General features: G+C 37.3%; 1 protein-coding gene across 5 annotated transcripts in view; it reads right to left on the bottom strand.

Moving 5' to 3' along the window:
* The window catches only part of ICA1 (islet cell autoantigen 1), a 66,688-nt gene that overhangs the window by 28,245 nt on the left and 18,607 nt on the right, over window positions 1-19,836 (bottom strand). For all 5 annotated transcript variants that reach the window (XM_041408817.1, XM_041408818.1, XM_041408821.1 and 2 more), the window contains one exon: window positions 18,804-19,002. In XM_041408817.1, coding sequence (XP_041264751.1) covers window positions 18,804-19,002 — 199 coding nt within the window. The remainder of the gene's footprint in view (window positions 1-18,803; window positions 19,003-19,836) is intronic.

Genomic DNA, 19,836 nt, shown 5'->3' with positions numbered 1-19,836 from the left:
AAACATAAATTTGGAAAGCAGTATCTTATTCAATCAACAGCTTGATAAACTAGAAGATGCCAGACAAACCTGAAATAATTTCAAAGGACAGAAATGCTAAAATCCTAAATTCTGGGGGCTCAAAAATCAGATTCTAGAACGCTTTATTGTAAGGGCAAATATTTGCTAACACAGTTTCCTAAACAATATCCCAAAATGGATCAGGTTGGAAGGGACCACAATAGATCCTCTGGCTCAACCTCCCTGCTCAAGCAGGGCCATCCCAGAGCACACAGCACAGGATTGTGTCCAGACAGTTCTTGAGTGTCTCCTGCGACAGAGACTCCACTGCCTCTCTGGGCAACCTGTTCCACTGCATGGCCACCTGCACAGTCAAGTTGTTCTTTCTCATATTCAGGTGGAATTTCCTGTGCATCAGTTTCTGCCCAGTCCCTTTTGTCCTTTTGCTTGGGACCACTAAGAACCTGGTCCATCCTTTTGGCACCCTCCCTTCAGACACTTAGAGACATTGACTAGGTCCTTTACATCTCTTCCAGCATATGAACAGGCCCAGTTCCCTCAGCCTTTCCTCATAAGAGATGCTTCAGTCCCTAAATCATCTTTGTCACCTACCACTGGACCCAGTTCAGGAGCTCCATGTCTCTTTTTCACTGAGGAGCCCAGAACTGGACACAGCACTCCAGGTGTGGCCTCACTAGGGCACAGTAAAAGGGCACGACCATCCCTCTCAAGCTGCTGTCAATGCTTTTCCTAGTGAACACCAAGATACCATTGGCCTTCTTGGTCACAAGGGCATTGCTGGCTTATGGACAGCTTGTTATCCACCCAGCACCTCCAGGTGCTTCTCCAGAGAGATGCTTTCCAGCAACTATGCTGAAAATCCTTATTCAAACAGAAAAATTTTAATCTTTAAGCATGCTAACAAAAAAAAAAAAAAATCCTCAGACCCAGTTAAAAAACTCTATTCAATATGTTCAATTATTAAAATACAGATTGGGTACATACTTTCAAGGAGTCCTTATGTTGTCTACAGTACCTCTGTGTTACTACTTTCTTTCAGTCTCCTATAAAATGCAAAATGTATTTTCAGTAGTAGCCTAATTTCAGGGACAATTCAGCTAGTGGAGCATCATCTCCAAAATTATGTTGGATAAATGTACTAACTCACTTTACATACAGTATATTTTTGTCTCAGCATTTCCAGCATAGAAGGAGAAACAGATGCTTTTAGTCTAATTTGTCACCCAACCTCTCACTTACTCGATCTGAAAAGCACGCACAGTGTGTGTATAGGCTGGAAGGAGGGGATAAGTAAATTGAGGGGGAAAACTGCCTGGAATATAGCAAAACTTCCTGTCTGGGGCTCTGGGTAAACTCTACCAGCAGACAGAATCAGTGCAAATCTTTGCATTAAGTAAGTATAGCACCTTCTGCCATACCTGATTGTTGTAAAGACTACATGAAAATGAAATCAAACTGTAGTGTGAGGACCAAGTATTTACCATAAAGCACAACTTACAGCGCTTCTGCATGTGGCACAGAAAACACAAGGAACTAGATTCTCAGTTCCCACAAACTCTAGTAATTTCATAGTTTGAGTGGTGTTTTGATAAGGAACACCCACCACACTTTTTCACTAAGTACTTACTGGTTTATTTTTCCCCTCCTTTTTAATTCAAGATTGATGATGTGCAGTCAGAGAGCAGAAAACGTAACGTTTTATACAAAATAATGCCTGTAACTAAACTTTTCCACAGGCAAGGTACAGACTTCCAATGCCTTGCACAGTATGAAATCTGATTTCCATGTACTTTGGTATATTCTACATTTTGCAGGCTACACTTTCATTCAACAGTTCCCTTGAGTGGGAAAAGTATTTATTGCATTTATTAATCTCTGCTCCATCATTTTTAAAGAATAACACTTAAAAACACTGGTTAAAGAAGAGTGGGCATACTTCTGTTCATCTGCTTCAACCCTCGTTATTAAAATCTTCATTGATGGTCTGATGAGAAACACTGGTAGAAATTAATTTTAGGAGATGAAATTTTTAAAGTGAGCCACGTCTAGCTAAAAGGAAAAACTACTTGATATCTTTAAGTCTGAAGCTGAGCAGATGTACATCACATTTGTTCAAAAAACAAAACTATTGTTGACATTTGAATTAAGATAATTTTAGTGCAGACCAAGTTCCAATAATACATTTCTTAAATTTGCCATTTTGGACTTAATGATGATTGTCTGTCCTTGTGCAAAAGCCCGATGCACCTCACTCTATTAAGCCTGACTAAGCAAATTTGCAGTTGCAACTCACATAAAGGACCTGATTACCACTGCAATTACCCATCTCACTCTGGAAACCAACCAAAGATCTTCTATGGAAGGGGTCCCTGCCAACGACAGAGGAGTTGGAACTAGATGATCTTTAAGGGCCCTCCCAACCAAACCACTCTATGATTCTACAAAAAGTATTGTCTGCCTTTCTTCCACAAAAGAACAAGTGGCATGTCAGCTTTGAAAAAGCACTTATGTTTGTGTTTTGAGGTACCTTAAATATATTGGCAAATTCATGTGGAGAGACAGCCAGCAAGTGAAAGCTGAATTAAAGATTTATTAGGTCAGTTGCACTGCAAGAGAAAGATTCTGGAAAAGAAGTTGACACAACTTTCTGATGTCCTGAAGGGGTAGAAATCTCCCATTATGTACAGACTTGAACAAGGCAAGTCTATCCCAAGAAAAAAGTCAACACAAAATTTTTTAAGCCAACAAAGACCATTCTTCTAATGGCTGAAACATTCATGATGAGAAAAAATTAAAAGCTTGCACTAAAACACAGTAATAGCCAACATAATCCAATTAAATCAATGCCAACTGAAATAACTGCAAATACCTACTAGAATATTACCTGCCATAATTACTCAGAGCTTTTAGGTTTAATTGTTCATGACAGTCCTGGAACTCAGTGTAAGGAACAGAAGAAGAGTGTTAAAGTAGACAAAAGAAAATGAAGACAAAAAATAAAAAAGGCAGAAGCAATGCTATATTGCTGCATAAGAGAATATAGACAAACACATCTTAACATGGATTAGTACTACAGTAGCAGCATTTCCCTGTATTAACTGGGACCAGATCATGTTTCTCTGCCAGAAAACTCAATATGAAACATCAACTGCCTACAAACAGAATGACCATAAAGTCAGTATAAGCTGATTAAAAGTTTTTCATTTAATGCTGACATTTTTGATTCTAGTCAGAACCATAAAATCTCCACGACTTAAACATGTATTCTGCTCTCCTTATGCTACAATGAAGAAGCCTAGAGAAAAAAAAAATAGTAAAAAAATCACATTATAACCAAAATGTTATTCCTCCAAATCCAGCAGCTTTCATGCAAACTCTGTAATTCAAAGCTGCTACAATTTATTTAATTTACTTTTTTCCGGTATGTTAAAAACATTTTATTAGAAAAATTTCATATCTGTGGTTGGCAAATTTTTAAACTCCAACAAGCACCTAAAGGTTACATATTTTCTCCAATTTTGTGATTTTCAAATGTCCTATTAGGACCTGGTCTATGGCAGCTCTTGTGGAGAGCCATTACAACTCATGCCTAAAGGTTACATATTTTCTCCAATTTTGTGATTTTCAAATGTCCTATTAGGACATGGCAGTTCTTGTGGAGAGCCATTACAACTCATCTAAATTGTCATCACTATTCTGGCTCAGTTTTTACCAGAATTTGTCCCTGTGCACACACCTATCACCTTGGTCACTCATACCCAAGCCAGTTTTGGGAAGCTCCACGGGTCTTCTAGAAAAGCCTTGCTGGAGAGTTGCTGTGTATTTCACCAGAGAGGTTAAAGGCAGTACAAATCAGCAGATGAACATCACAAGAATACTACTCTTGCACTTACCTTCAGGCACGCCTTCCACCCACAAAAGTATGCTAGGTGTGCCCAGCTCAGGCCTTGACATCCACCTTATTACCTTGTGCCTGTGCCAGTGGATGGAGATCTTGAAAACACAAACAACTGACACTAGAATTCACTTCATATTACCCAGTTTCTCTCTACTGGAGTATAAAGGGAACTCTCATTGATCAATTTAGGTGTAGACATCTACAGAGCATGTGTCTGAAGTCATGTTTGATAAATCCTAATCTAAATGACGTCCAGAAAATTATTTCCTTTATTGCTAATAATAACAACCGTAAGTATTTGAATGCGTGCCTTATTTAATTTCCTTTATTGCTAATAATAACAACCATGGTTGTTATTATTAGCAATAAAGGAAATAATAAGGCACCATTCAAATGAATGCGTGCCTTATTTACCCTTTTAATTCATCCAGTATAAGCTTCCAAGCCATGATTCTTGAAAAACTCCAAATGAAAAGACTGAGGAGTCTCAACAGCTTATGTATCGTGGTCTAACCAATTTTCATCTTGTCTTTGTTAAATGAGACAGATTGACTTAGAGACACCTCACCTTAAGCAGCTTCCCCTAGCCTCTGTATTACATCTTATACTTTTGATAATCTGCTCTCCAGGTTTTCAATCCAGAGATGTGGACTGTGATCTGTGCTTGCTCAAACTGCAACAAGAGACACCACTGGCTTACAGCTAAGCTACATCTTTACATAAGATCTTCACAAAAACCTCTTGCAAAAAGCTTTCAACTGTAGTTGTAGAGCTGCAATTAGCAGTTTGCTGCTGGGAGAAAAGAATTAAATATACAAAAGAGATGAAATTGTGATTAAATGCACAAAAGAACTCTTTAATCTAGCACTTCAAACATACAATGTTTTGTTGTTTGTATCTCCAATTACTGAAGATGAGGCCATTGTAGTCGGGATACAAATATATCACAGAGGAAGTACAACTACCATTCTCTGTTCTCTTCTTTGACCATAGAGCGTCATGCTTTTATTTTCTCCTGCCGATGTAACTCTGCCCTAATTTTTAGCTCTGTTATTATCCTCTCATTACTTTGGGTCAGAAGCATGTGTTTTTCTTCCTGTTTGAAATTCATGTCTATGGTCCCGGTCAAGGAGAATGCCATATTAAGGAGCAATGTGCTTAATGAGCTTTGCTGCAATTTCTACTTTAACAGCAATAGAAAAACCTAAGGTAGGAAAATATGTTGTTAGGTACACTGAATTAACTACTATTATTTTTAAATCCCAAGAAAGAATTTTTTCTAAAAGACATACATGTATCTACCATGGCACCAGACCATGGATATACAACAGGATCTCTGTGGATTTTTTTTTTCCCAGGAGTATATGAAATTTGGTCTTTGTGTCACATTTATGCCACATTTCCCTCTTCAGTTTTTTAGTATTTGGCCTGTAAAAATTTTACTGCCTTCAGCCTGTTGGCTCACACACCATGCAACTCCAGCCTGGCAGTAATGAGTAAACCATGGCCAGAACTGCTTACTTCACAACCACTGCAAGCAGATGTGAGCAATTCTCTGAACCCTGTGAGGATATAAGGTTATGGCTGGCTTGAATATTCTTTCTTTTTTTCCTCTCCAAAAAACAAAGGTTGGTTGTACCATCTTCTGATATATTCAGTGATGGCTATCACAGAAATTGAATAGCTCTCCCTCTCTCCTTTATGCAAAACATAGACATTTATCTTACTCCTTTCTCTCTTTCTTTCCTACTGCCTCACTTCCTCCCCAACCTTGTGTTTATTCCTGCTGTTTTATAATGTACCTTTTTCAAGTCTCTTGTGTCTCTTTAAGGATGGAGAAAAATGAGAACCTCCTCACACTTTATGCATGTGATTCCATAATATTATACAGAGACATGACTTTTCACACTGCATTTTTCTTCAACTGAAAGTCAAGCTGGATCTGCAAACACAGATCAGTTCAGGCTTAGCAGTGGGGAAAAAAACGCAGGCAACAACAAAATATCTGACCAAATATGTAAATTAGTTTATGTAAAAAGAACAATAGATGAGGTTGGTCAGGCCAGGAAAAAAAAATGAGTAAGGAAGAGTATGATGGAAGGCCATCATACCACAGATACAAAACTTGTAGAAGACGAGACTTCAGCCAACACAGGAACCAGAGGGCATTATACTGAACAAGCCATCTGAACACAAAATGAGGTGAGGTGATCTTTACACAACATCTGTGTCCGCAGGGCAGGTCTTTGATCACAGCCAGGCATTGGGGATGGCCAGAATTCATCTTGGTTCCAAAGGCAACTGGACAATTCTACGGGAGAACAAACCCTCTGTCCTGTGATGTCTCCACTGGTCACAGTACTAAAAGAAAGCACCGTTGTGTATTTGCTCTATGCAGCTCCCTAGCTGCTACCATTGGACACCAGTGAAGAAAGATGATGCACAGACAGCAGATTTTTGTCTGAAGAATAAAGTAACCCTGAGGCACATTTGCTGGTTAAGGGGAGTTTGAGAGTTTGCTCTGCTGGATTCAGACCAGCACAGCACCTTCTTTTACCAGAAGAACTCTCTGTTCTGTGGTCTAAGGTAGCACAGATACTTCAAATTAGCTTTTCCAACATAACACCTGTGTAACTTCAGATTTTTGTACTACAAAAATTCAAAATCATGAGTTACAGAATTTTGTAACTGTTAGAGGTGCCAGAGTGCATTCCAGCACTCCCTATTCCCAAACAGAAATCACACGGAAATGCTTCACATATTATAACTGTATAACAGAATGTAAGCTTTACATTCACACAGATTCACCAGGAGAAGGGGTGGGGACAATTTTGAGGTGCTCCAACATTTCTACAATTACAACTGCAGTATGGAGAGGAGATCAGAACTTTAAAAAAATTTTGTACTCCCTTGCAAACACTCTACACATACATTAAGACTTGAGGTTTGAAGTTTGGAAATCAATTGCCAAAACCTACAGGATTTACCTGGACAGGCCTAGCTCATCTTTCAGCATCCACCACAAACCTCCACTCTTCTTTCCAGCAGGTTACCTTCCAAGTGAAATGGTTACTCATGGTATTTAGGTGGGGGCTGAAATACTAAACAGTGCTACTGTCTACATGAAACCTGTGGGAAATGCATATCTAACTAATTTTTTCCCTCTATTTTTAGAGGGTAGATTGCTAAAAATAAATCTTGTTGAAACAGCCCTGCTTTTGGATTAGGCATTTCAACAGAACAGGCCCATCAACTACATATTCTCTAAATTTATATGAAAAAAGTTGCTCTGCTATTCAACCAACAAGATATTCTAATTTTAGATGTCTCAAGAAAATATGTTTTTTCCTTGCCTGTTTTAACCTTTTTTGATGCAAAATTGGCATATTTTATTCCCTACTCTCACTATTATAGTACTGCAAAGACATGGATCCAAACACTTCTTAGCAGCAGCAAAGTTTTGTTATGCCCAAATTAAATTTCTCTGAGACATGAAAACTATTTGTGGTAAGCAATATAGTGCTCTGTACTAAATAATAACATTCTGAACAGCTGCCCTAAAGCAACAGACATATACTTCCTCCTTCATTATTAAAAAGTAATATAGTCTGTTCATAGGAAAAAAAAAAAACAAACCAACACCACAGGTTGAACAGCACAGCAGCAACAGAAAACCTCTGAAGTTTTCCTCTAAGGAAAACTCCTCCTTCCTCTTGATTTTCGCCCCTCTAGCATGGCAGAGTAGAGGCAGACACAGTGTGTCATTTGGGGAGAGCAATGCCTCTACAGAATCCTTTCCACTTATCCAGCAGCTGGACACAGCCCTGATCAAAATTACGTCCACAGTCCAGCAAGTTCATCCAGCCAAAAACCAGAGTCTTTAGCTTAAAGACTCACAACAGTTTTCACAAACAGAACACACAGTGCAGACCCAGAATGTGAATCCAATTGCTTAAAATAAAACAATTACAACAAAATATATAAAGAAATATTCACTAAAAATACATCAGCTTAAAAAAAATTCTATCAAATACAGCATGCAGCTGACTCTCAAATACATGACGTGGACTGCTTCTGTAATTCCAACCACTACTTACTGTAAAATGAAGGAAAGTCTGTTAAAGTTAAGAAGATGAAAGTAACAACAGTCATCAGTTTTCCAGAATCACACTCAGAGTCATTATAGAAATTATGATCACATCACAACATAAAAATTCAGGCAAAGCAAAAACCCATTCCTGAGTTACCCTATTTTAAAACATTCAAGAGCTTTTGAGCTCACAGCCCAAGAAATGGAGACATACTACTTTTCTGCAGGTTAGCTAAGCTATTTTAACAAAAATTTTGAATTGAACAGATGCTAAGTGTGTTTACACAAGATTTATTTCAAATTAGGAGTAGTTGACTTGAATTTAAGTTTGGGAAAATGTATTTTTAAGCTAAATAGATAGATAGATGCTATGTTCAAAACAAATGCAGTGTGTGTTTACACAGTTCTGCACCAGGTCAGCCTCATCTAGGCATCACCTTTCAGAAAAACAGCATCTCTGCACAGCCATACATTTTCCCCAGAAAACAGGTCATACATACTGCTGTCTTTGCCTTTCAAAAAATCTTCCCCTACTATTCAAATATATAGTCCCATACTCCTTACATGTTGCCAAGCAACTTCTCTATCTTCTGCCTGTGCAGAAATAGATCAACTGCAAATGAATGTGTCCACACTCCATGCAGGATAGAACCTGGCCTCAGCAGCTTTGTTCCAAAAGGCTGTAGCTTGTGTTCCCACAAAAGGTTCATGGGGAAATAAAGGATACAGCTAGCAGCAGCATCCCAGCTGACATTACTGCTGGCTGCATGAGGCCTCTCCTCCTATTTTATCCAGTATAAAGACAAACTACTTATGGTCAATATGTTTAACTTCAAACTGTATCAAATGAGGGAATTTTAATGCAGTGAGATATGTGACAGCTGAGAGCTGGAGTGCACCCAACTCATTCACACAGGGTTATTACAGGCATAAACTGTATGAAAGCAGCCCCACCTCTCAGAGCTTGTACCTCCTGGCTACGCTCAGATTATCAGTGAGCAGAGAACATGTCATGCTCCTGAAACTTTTAATATGGATGGCTTCTTCACAGCCATTGTATTCATTTTTACAGCCTAAATCAATGTGCAAATTATTTTAAAAAGGGAACAAACATGAAATGACAACTTAAATGAAAGGAAGGCAATAAATATGAACTTCTAGCAGTGTTAAAACATCTGCTTTTCTTCTACTTTAAAAAGCCTCTTAAATACATGCTTCAGCTTTCTGTTGGTAACAAGTTTCAGTACTGGTCAAACCCAGAATGTGTAGTTTACTAGGCTGAAAGGAAAAAAAGACCAAAAACTACTTGTTGACACTGACAGGGACCTTGAAGTAAGGACATACAAAGAAAATACTCATAATCAGCAGACTCTTAAATTGAATACAGAATGACTTTCATCTAAACAGCATTATTTCAGAGTTGGGGGTAGACTTTACATTATGAGCCCCAAATGCAGTTCCAGTAGGGAACATACATCTGTCAGTCTGCAGACATGAGTCATTACCACCACAGTGTGCTCGGACACACCCCCCTAATTTACAAACAGGTGCATATTTTCATGCATGGACACATATCCTCTTTAGGGAAGAATATGGTCCTGAAACTACTGAACTCTCCTCTTCTGAAATGACTCTAAGGGACTTGATAAAAAGCCAACAGTTCTTTGCATAGATGCAAATAGCCATGTATAGTCTGAAAACAAAGACTCATGTTTTATTGGTACGATCCAAGTCTATGAGTTGCTAAAAAATTATTGCATAGATTTGTAGCAAGAAGCAGGCCAACCAAGATAAATTGCAAAAATGAAGAAATAATATGGTCTTTCAGGTTTGAAAGATCACATACAGCTCTAAAGCAGCATAACCTGGACTGAGTGTTAAAAGGACTGAGAATTGCTGTGCTTACCATAACTCACTTGTGTTAATCACATTAGACAACCTGAGAGCAAAGGATGGTTGCCACACATGGTACAGGGGGGAATGCTGGCAAGTGGAGAGCAATTAAAGAGTCAGGCCCTGCAGGAAACTGAGACAGAAAATGACTGCTTTTGAACACTGAAGACCAGAGGTCATGTAAAGAATATCGTAATATAGCATAAAACTAACATGTCCACTATGCCCACGACTGCATTCATCTAGCAATTATACAGTTCAGTTTGTCTCAAATAATGCAGATAATTTGGAGGTTTTCTTGACTCCTTCATGTACAGTGTCCTCATAGGGGAAAAAATATAATTCATATTTTTAATTTCTTTGAATCCAAATTAAATTCTTCAAGGCTTGAGCAAGACTGTTACTTGAATCTGGGTCTCCTCTGAGCAGGCAGATGGGAGGAGTGAATACGCTGGAATTAGGTAAAGGGACTTGAAAAGCTCCAATTCAGGTGCAGGAACAATATCCCCATTGAAAGCTCACTGTAAAACAGTGAGCTGGCCTGTATGATCTCCTTAGCCACTGCAAAGGGCAGTGGGATGAACAGATGTACAAACTGCCAGGGAATGGCACTGACACATGTTGCAAATCCTAGCTAGATGTGCCACCAACATTTTAAGAAAAATACCTTTAACAAAATCAACATGATTACCAAGTTCCTTTAATATTCAGTCCCCAGATGTTCTCACTGTCCCGAGTGCAAAGCCACTCTGTTTACAGTGCTAATGCAGAAGTCCTGTAAGTCAAGGTTTTGTGCTTCATTTTCTATTTAACCTTTCAGCACAGAAAATAAAATGGCACCCACAAATAATCACAATTCATTAGTAACACAAAGTCTGTTGTAAATAATCCCATGCATCGTCATTGCTATTCCTGGTTGGCATTTAATATATCAATAAGCATGGCTTGTATCCATCAAAACAATTTAATTATATTTTGTCAAGACACAAACTCTGAAAGAGTACAAATTTATAAAAAAGACACAAATCTTTTTCTGGTGCTCTTCAGACTTCACAGCGTGCTATTACAGATGAAACAACATTTGAAATCTAAGCAGGGTTCAGGCAGAACTCTGAATCAGAGATGGTGGTATATTTGCCATTTTTTTTGTTAGAACAGTACCTTTTTGTTTGTTGGGATTTTTTTAATCCTATCTAATCTGGTTTCATTATGTGAAGGAGAAAAATCAAACACAGCATCTTTTTAATCATTCAGAGCCTATGCAACTTACAGCTGAATGGCTAAGGCCTTATGAAGTCAAAGCAGATGGACTACATTATGCATGTGCCCAACCATTTTAGGAAAGTATAAGAAGAATTCCTGGGCAGTGGTGACTATAGAAAAACATGGTTCTCTTGTGTAAACAATGTTTTCCCCAACAGCTGTATTCCCCTTCCTGTTTATTCTTCACTTCTGCAGAATTCTCTCCGTTCAGTCACATCTGTATTTCATTTATTTTTAAAAAATATTTCTTTAGCTATCCTCCTAGCCTTTTCAGATTATTAAGGCTGAGGGAGTTTTCCAAATCTCATTTCTCTTTTTACAGCCTACCCTGGTCATATTTTTTACACTTCATTTAGGTTCTGAATTCACAAAATGATCCACATGGGTAACAAGCTTTGCCCACATAGACCAGCTTGCAGGGTTTGAGTTTTGATGTGAGCAATAGAGACTGTCTAGGCAATCATTTTTTCTTTCTCATTTTGAGAATAGTATATCAGAAAATAGTGTTTAGTTCCTGTATTTTTAAAAAAATCCAATATTATATTTAATATTTACACATTCCTATAATTATTAGACATGAGAAAATTCCTGGAGTTTAATTTTTATCACATCATGTTTGAGAGTGTCTTTTTAATACTGGTACCAAAACAAATTATTACATATAAGTTAAAACCATTGATTTAAATGAATTTTTTAGAAGATTTGTTGTACTCTGTTGAAACAATGTTTTATTCTGTTATTTAGGTGAACAGAAATTTTTAGGATGTGACTGATGTGTCTGCCTACCTTTTCTCAACATAAATACAAGTCTGAAAATGTACAAGTAACCCAAATCTACCTTTTTTTATTTCAGCAGGGTTATATGAAACAAAGTTGTTAAAAAACTATATTGTAGCTGTAGTCTAGAAGACCAATTACCAGACTTTTATTTTACTTTAATGCCATTTTTCAGAGTCTCACCTCAAACTCTTCTTTTGTAAAAATAACTGAACAGATGATGAACCATTTCTCAAGGGTAAGCATCAGTCTCTGGAAGCAACCATATTCTACAAGCAATACCTCTAAAGATGATGTAATCTGTTCCAAGAAGTCAGTTTCTATTTTTAAGTGGCATACTCTTATTACGCTTTTAAAAGGGCATCTCCATCACACACTGTTACTTTGCTTTTAACTCAGTAACAATCATCAGTGATATTTAATATACATGAAATGGCTTCAGAAAAAAATTGATTTTGTATCATTATGTACTCTGAGTCTTACAAATTGTACTTGAAATGGTAATTTAAAGTTGTAAGACTATGAAATGCTTTTACTGTGAAGAACATTTCTCCTAAAGGTTACATTTTCAAAAGAGGTACATCTTTGCCTTAAAATGCTTGGGCATTTCGTATGTGAGATATCTTGTAATGTTTTGGTTTCTCTCCTTGAATGTTACTAAATATGATATTGGAGAAGCCAGAAAGAGCATTATAGCAGAAACTCCTCAAAGAAAACATGCTCAGCACTGGAACGCCATCTGCTTTTACAAGGAGATGCAATAATCACAAAGCAACAACTACAATTGTGATTGAAGAGCCCTTTTTTATGTGCTTTGTTTTTCACTACCCTGATTTCTCGGTAAATCCCTAAATTTTGCATTTCCAACGCCATATATTTTCATATTTAAAAACCTGACTTGAAAACCCCTACTCTGCCTGCCATTCCCTACCAGAACGAAACCAAACCTACTCTTGATGGCACAGGCACGTCCCAAGAAGAGATATGTGTAGGTGTTGCTTATCATCATATCGTAATCGTGGGCTGTTATCTCCATCTCTGCTATCACATTGCTACACTAAGATGTGGATCTCAGAGTGCACTTTGACACCATCTTACTAATTTTAGCGGAGACACAGCTACCTTGCAGAGAGTATTATTGCATCTGCTGGAAGTCCACCTATTCTTCTAGTAAGCAGCAGCAGCAATCCAAATCACTGAAGAGAATAGGGGGTGGGGGGTTGTTTTGGTTTTAAGGAAGATTTTGAACTAAGGCTGATAAAAATCACATCTATTAATGCGAGAGGCTTTACTATCCCAGATTCCTAGCAGGTATTAAGAAAGCCACCATTCTTTTTTCACATTGCAGTGCCACATATATCCAGTATACAGTCTATTGAAGCAACTCAGATCTTTCTGACACCTCCAGAGCACAAACACCAACATGTACTCTCTCACATGCAGGGGCCTGTATTATTGTCACCTCAAGATAAAAGTGCTTAAAGTCTTTCAGATGAAGTTGGAATTTAATGGGAAAGTATCACCTAAAATTAAAGAGACAACTACTGTTTAAAACTTTTTTTTTAGAATTGTTTTTGTTAATTTCTAAAACCCAGGGTTGGTCAACAGTGACTACCATGGCTGGCTCCAAACATCCAGCAGTTATACTCCTATTAGTAACTATGACAACTTAGAGTCTTTTATTTACACCATTGTGACTGCCATGGCCAAAAATATTTTTCTTTAAGATGCTGGTGTACTTTGCTGTTGGAAAACTGAAAGACTTTCCAGCTTAATATCATCTGCAGATGCAAATAGCATTAGCATATTTCCTCTTGGTTGGCTTTTAATAATTGAACTAGAACATGACCAACAAACAGCACCACAAAATTTCTAAGAGGGTCACCCTCAAATGAAATGTTTCATTAGATATAGAAAAATACTTGGAAAATATATTACAGATGTACAGATTTTGTCCTGGCAGGAAGACAGTTTGGTTGATCTTTAAGTTGTTTTCCATCTTTAAATTCTATGATCCTCTGAAACTTTATTTAGTGTTCCTTGGTCAATATTCTCAGCTCTCAGCTCCTGAGAGCTCTTATTTTTTTAGTAAAGTTAAATTCACTTTTCCAGTAATCACTCAAAAGGAACTGCAACAATACAGATTTGCAATTTGTTTTCCATTAAAAGAACAATTTTACTAAAAATGCAAAAATATAAAAAACACCAACATGTAATGTTATTTATAAACCTGTGTTTTTACTTGTTCTTCGGTTTGCTAGCTTCTAATTGCTTACAGATTTCCTTTTCACTTTATTTTTACCAGAAACTGAAATTTAGTTCCTCAAGATGGCAACTGCCAAGTCTGTTCTTATTTCAAAGATCAGCTTCATATTTGGTTTTTCTCCTTCCCTAGGCTTTTTGCATTTTCTGAACTTTCCAAGAGTTTTCAAAAGTAACAGAGAATTAAAGAAAATTAAAACAATACTCCAGCACATTTCCACAGTGCCTTTAGGTTTGCTGGGCTGTTAGCAGCTGATGTTAATGGACAGGGGAGCAGCAGATGAGGCTGTAATGTGGTACAGCACCTTTATCATCACACAAGCCAGAATGCCCTCACGCCCAGCAGTGATAACAGGCAGGGGGACAGCAAGGGAATACAGCTGTAGGTCCTGAGCCTTCCTGACAGGCTGCAGCAGATCTATCTGAGCCATACTTGCTGAGATCTTTACAATGAATACATAAAGTCAGTGTTTCCCTTATGACCTTTAATCAATGGATTTATTTATACCTTCATTATTTCCCATCTATCCACAGAAGTTTTAACTTTCAAGAAATAAAAGATATTCAAGGAAAGCTTGCACAGGGTCAGCCACTCCCTATAGTGGTACATTTATAACAACAACAGTTTAAGTTATTGTTATGTCATTTTGAGCTGTTCTTGTTGAACTTTCCTTCTTCCCACTTTCCTTTTCTCTTGACAGATTTATCTTTGAAATTCCATTTAAGTGCATTCATTTTGTTTCAAGTACAAAAAGGACTATAACTATAAAGAACTGGAGATAAAAATGTATTAAAACAATTCAGCTTCTAGCTTGCAAGTTCTCAACATCTGCATGCAAGCCAAGAGCTGTGTGGTAAGGTGCAGTGCAGCCTGTCTCAGGGAGCCCAGCATAGCCACTGGGTATTTACAAAGATGCTCCAGCTTTGCTTCAAGCCTCAGAATGAAGGGGAAGCAGAGGAGTACGAGAACAATGGAAGCAAAAAACAAATATAGAAAGGATTAATCTGCTTTATCAATGCATGATAAATAACCTATATTGCCACAGATGTAATTTTCTCATACCTAGCTTTAAGGCCAGCATGACAATTTTTTTCAGCTCTCACTTTTTATTTGTTAGGGATGGCACTGAAATGTACAGATTTGAGGAGAAAGTCCATATTGAACTGTACATGAGATAGCACAGCCAAGTAAAACTGAACAGCACATCATCCTGTGTCCTGTAGGCTGCACATGGAAGACTGTTGCCTGGTCTCAGTTTATCCCTACACACTGTTGCATTCCTGCTCTGAAAATGCATGAAAAAGCTTAACCTTTTCAGAGCTGGAAGAAGGACACCAGCGCTTGGGCCATTTGGTCCATATTTTTACAATATCACATCACAGTTCATGTTATAGTATACAGTCTCCAGACAGATAAAAGAGATCAGATTTAAGAACTTTAAAAACCTGATCAGTGTGGAGAAGTTGGTAAAAGGATATTAGCTCATTAACATTCTTCTATATATCACAGCACTGTTTAGATGCTCTCAAGGTACACTTGAAACTCTGAACTTGGGATGGAAGACCTCTAGAGCCAGAACAGCACTGGACTGTTCATAAAAACTGCTAATAGGAAAAAAAAAAAGAAGTTACACAGCATTTATAGAACTCTGCAGGGAAAAGTAAATACCTATTTCCTTAGTTTGACTCAAGTAGCTACGATTACATAGTTATCTTCAAACAACAATGTAAAAAGGCTGCTCTGCAGTGCTCTGAGACTAAAAGGGGTAGTGTTGCTGGGTCTTGCATACTTAGACTGACGCCTTAAGAACAGCATTAGAAAATTCTTTCAAGTACCTCATTGTTTTGAAAGAGAGCTACAAAAATGTCAGTGTTTTAACTCAGATTTTATCAGCTCTGAAAATACTGACTCAACTATACTCAACTATTGATCTTTTAGCCTGAGCTATTCTGAGGGAAGGTATGAAAACCCCATCTGGATTGATTTAGCTTTGGTCTCCAAGAACAAGTACCATATCTGTATACATAATGATGCATTAAGGATTACATTATAAAAGGCTACATACTTGAAAAAGAAGTCCTTTAACTAAATGATATAAATACTGCTGATGTACTAGGTGCATTAAAGATCATTAAACCAGCACTGTTTACTAGAAATAAAAAAAAAACAAAAACAAAAAACCAAAAAACGTTTACTTAAGTAATACTTTGGATTGTTACAATCAGAAGTCTGAAGAAAACTTTCTTTCAAGTGCTCTGACAGGAGCAGCTTCACTAACTACTTGGTGGTGTATCACTCAATATGCAGCTCCAGCTCAAAATGCTTCTCTCTGGCAATGGTATATTTAAGAACCAAAAATCTTACGTGAGTAATTATATATATAATATAACATCTTTCTCAACACAAAACTAGTGTGGCTTCTTAAATTGCTATACATCCAAAATAAGCCCTAAAACCTCAGCATTACACTGCCACACTATGGCATAATTAAGTTCTGCAAGTAAAAATAGAAAAAAAGACAATAAAAACTCTTCTAATTATTTAGAACTACAGAATCCATGACTAATTTTTGTAAAGCACTAGAAAGAAACTTAGTTCTTGCTCAGCAGCAGCTACCTAGGAACATTATGCTTGTGGATTTTATTTCAGTTTTTTTCCCCCCGATTAAAAGCCAAAAAGTTTACTTTCTGCAAGCATTAAATCTTCAAAGACTAGTTGATATGCTTGTTGCACAGATGGGATATGTGGGAAAGTGGATACCAGAGGCATTTCTTTACTTTGTTGGTTACAAAATGTAGAGCTTTTTGTTCCTTGCATTACAATGTGAACTGAAAGGTTTTCAGTCAACAACCAGCTGGACAAGAGAAATGTTCAGAAGACTTTCAAGTTTGGTATTTTTTTCAACTATTTGAGGTCATGATACAGAATTTTAGAATCTACTCTTATTTTTTTATCTCAGAATGCAATTTATTTCAGATCTACAAATATTGAAAAATACTTAGTATTTTGACATTTTTGCTACTAAATTTTGTAAGAACTTTAAAAAAAAATTTTTTTTTGGCTGACCTTGAAGCACAGCAACTCAAGATGTCCAAAATTTCACATCTAGGTTTTTATCTACAGCAGCTCACTGCACAAGCCATATGCTATTTTAACTACTTTGCCATTTATATAATTTATGCTTTCCACAGCACTTGTTTAGCAAGAAAGCTATAAATCAGTTTTCTATGACTATTACCAGTATTGCTTTATTCATTCTAACATTCCATTTTTAAGTGTTTTCCTAATAAATCAAACAATGTACATAAGCAATCAGCTGAGGCCAAGGCCATACCAATTATTTTACCTGCAAGAACTTGCCATTACAAACATTTCCCATAGGGCATAATAAAATATACGTCTGGTGCCACAAGACTTACAGGAATACCCTGTACTGAAGCATTAAATAAAGATTAGATGACTAACTGGGGTACTATTTGTTCCATCCCTTTCTTAATTGCTATTGTCACCCACTTTAGTTTACAAAAAATGGCATAGTTAGATGCATCCCAGTCCTTTCCTGTTAGGATTGTTTAGTCAAGCTTTTAAAAACCACAATTATATACATTTCATCTTCAAACACTTTCAGTTACAGACTGCTTAAGCTATCAATTAACAGGGTTTTCTCTTTTATACATTACCTGTCTCTAAGCCACATACATATATACATGTACTAACTTTAATACAGTTTCTGTTATTCGCCCTCTGCTTTCCATTATGACACAATTTCTGTAAATTATTTTACTGCCTTTATTCAAACATGAGCCATTTGCCTACACCTAAGATTCTAAGTCTTCCTGATAGGCAGCATCTATAAACAGCCAACTGTGAACATTACAGACTTTTAACAAACTTGGCTCTAGGGCCTCACTAGAAAACGTGAAGTCTCATGTGCATTCCTGAACTGTGACAGGATCGGCCGAAATAAATTCTATACTCTGACCTGGTAGCAAAATTGCAGCCTACCACCTAGGACGTGTGATTTTGCAAGTCTTTTTGGAGGGGAGGAGTTTAGCAAACTTGACTGACACTGAATGAAGGCTATTTATGGAGAATGCCTCCTTAGCAGTTTTAGTATTTAGCAGTTGCCAAAGATCATGCTGAACTGCATCAGGAACCTAAAAATAAATTCCAGATTTGCAATTCATCCCCAAAATCCAACAATAGTGAATTTTGAAAATGTTGGTCTTTAACTGCCCTCAAAATTCAGCAGCAGATAAATTAGGTAGAACACTTCTCTTATTGTTTTTTAGTTGCAAAAATTAGTATTCCCTTCCCCCTCTGACAGCAGATGTGTCTTCCTCTATTAGTCATTCAGGCATCACCACTAAGTAATCAAAATTAGACAACCTTCTTCAAAAAGATATGTTATTTACATTATAAAGATGTATGCTGAAGCTGAATATACTATACTAAAGAAATGCCTTTCCTTACAACCCACAAAGAAGAGGTTAGGATAAATTGCATCCTTACTGCTTCTTAATTACGTCCTCCTTAGAAGAATCAAAACCATGCTTCATTGTCATTCATTAGGCAATCCCTTCTAGGACACTTCATACCTTCCTGAACTTTTCCATCTGCTTATAAAGATCTGGATCCAGCTCCTGAGACACATCTTTCATCCAGAGCAGAGCTCCTCTGTATTCAGTCCGATACTGCTCCATTCTGTTCACTGTCAGCCACGTGTCTGAGATGGCCCTGTACCTGAAAGTCTCCACTTCTTGATACAATCTACTGAGAGGAGCACGGAGTGCTAACCTGGGGGAAGGCATGAAGGAAAGAGAGGAAGGAGAGGAACACGTTAAACATGTTGTTCCACAAAGGATTAATACAACTCCTGACAATTTACTAGCACTCAAAAAAACCATACACAGCCAACACAGTTCACTTAAGTGTCAGTGTACGTTCAGATGATTCTACCATGTGGTTGGAGGTACACATGAAAGAGAATAATTTTGAATGAACATTGTGTTTGCAACTCTTCTGTTCAAATAGCAACATTTCAATTACACACGTGAGTGGAAAAGAAACCTCTTCTACTGTGCCTATGTATTTTAGTTTGACCACTTGTATGTTATTACCATTCCTCTTCACAAGTTACATTTAGCAACTATAAAAATATACCCAAGGTAATTTATTACTGGAAAAGTATCACACATGTATCAGGAATGTCATGCTTAACATCACAAAAAGCACTTCCATTAGCCTTTTAGTTTTCAAATGTAAATGTAAATAAATAAGTAATCTGTCAGGCAGATAATTTCTTTGAAGGACATTACCTTTTGGAAGATTTAGACATTTATCTAAATGTTTCTTCTGACAACCACACTTTGGAAAGGCAGTAGGGGACACTGTTGTCCTCCCTATGCCATTGCTTCATGGGATCTCGGCACTAGACAGGATTACTCCTTTTGCTTTGCTTCCTCCTGCTGCTTCTGCTTCCCTCTTAAGTTTCCAGCAGCACCTCACTGGAATGGGTTCAATCAGCTCCACACCAGCAGAGAGACAGTTTAATGTGCTAGGAAGTCCCTTGGCATAAGAGAATTTCTAATTTAGGCTCCAGTACCCCAAGATATGTTATCTTGATCTCCA

The sequence above is a fragment of the Onychostruthus taczanowskii genome, unplaced genomic scaffold, assembly GCF_017590055.1.
Source record: "Onychostruthus taczanowskii isolate IOZ18803 unplaced genomic scaffold, ASM1759005v1 scaffold3, whole genome shotgun sequence".
Taxonomy (NCBI): Eukaryota; Metazoa; Chordata; class Aves; order Passeriformes; family Passeridae; genus Onychostruthus; species Onychostruthus taczanowskii.
Note: the sequence above shows the minus strand (reverse complement) of the source record. Positions and strands in the feature narration are given on the sequence as shown.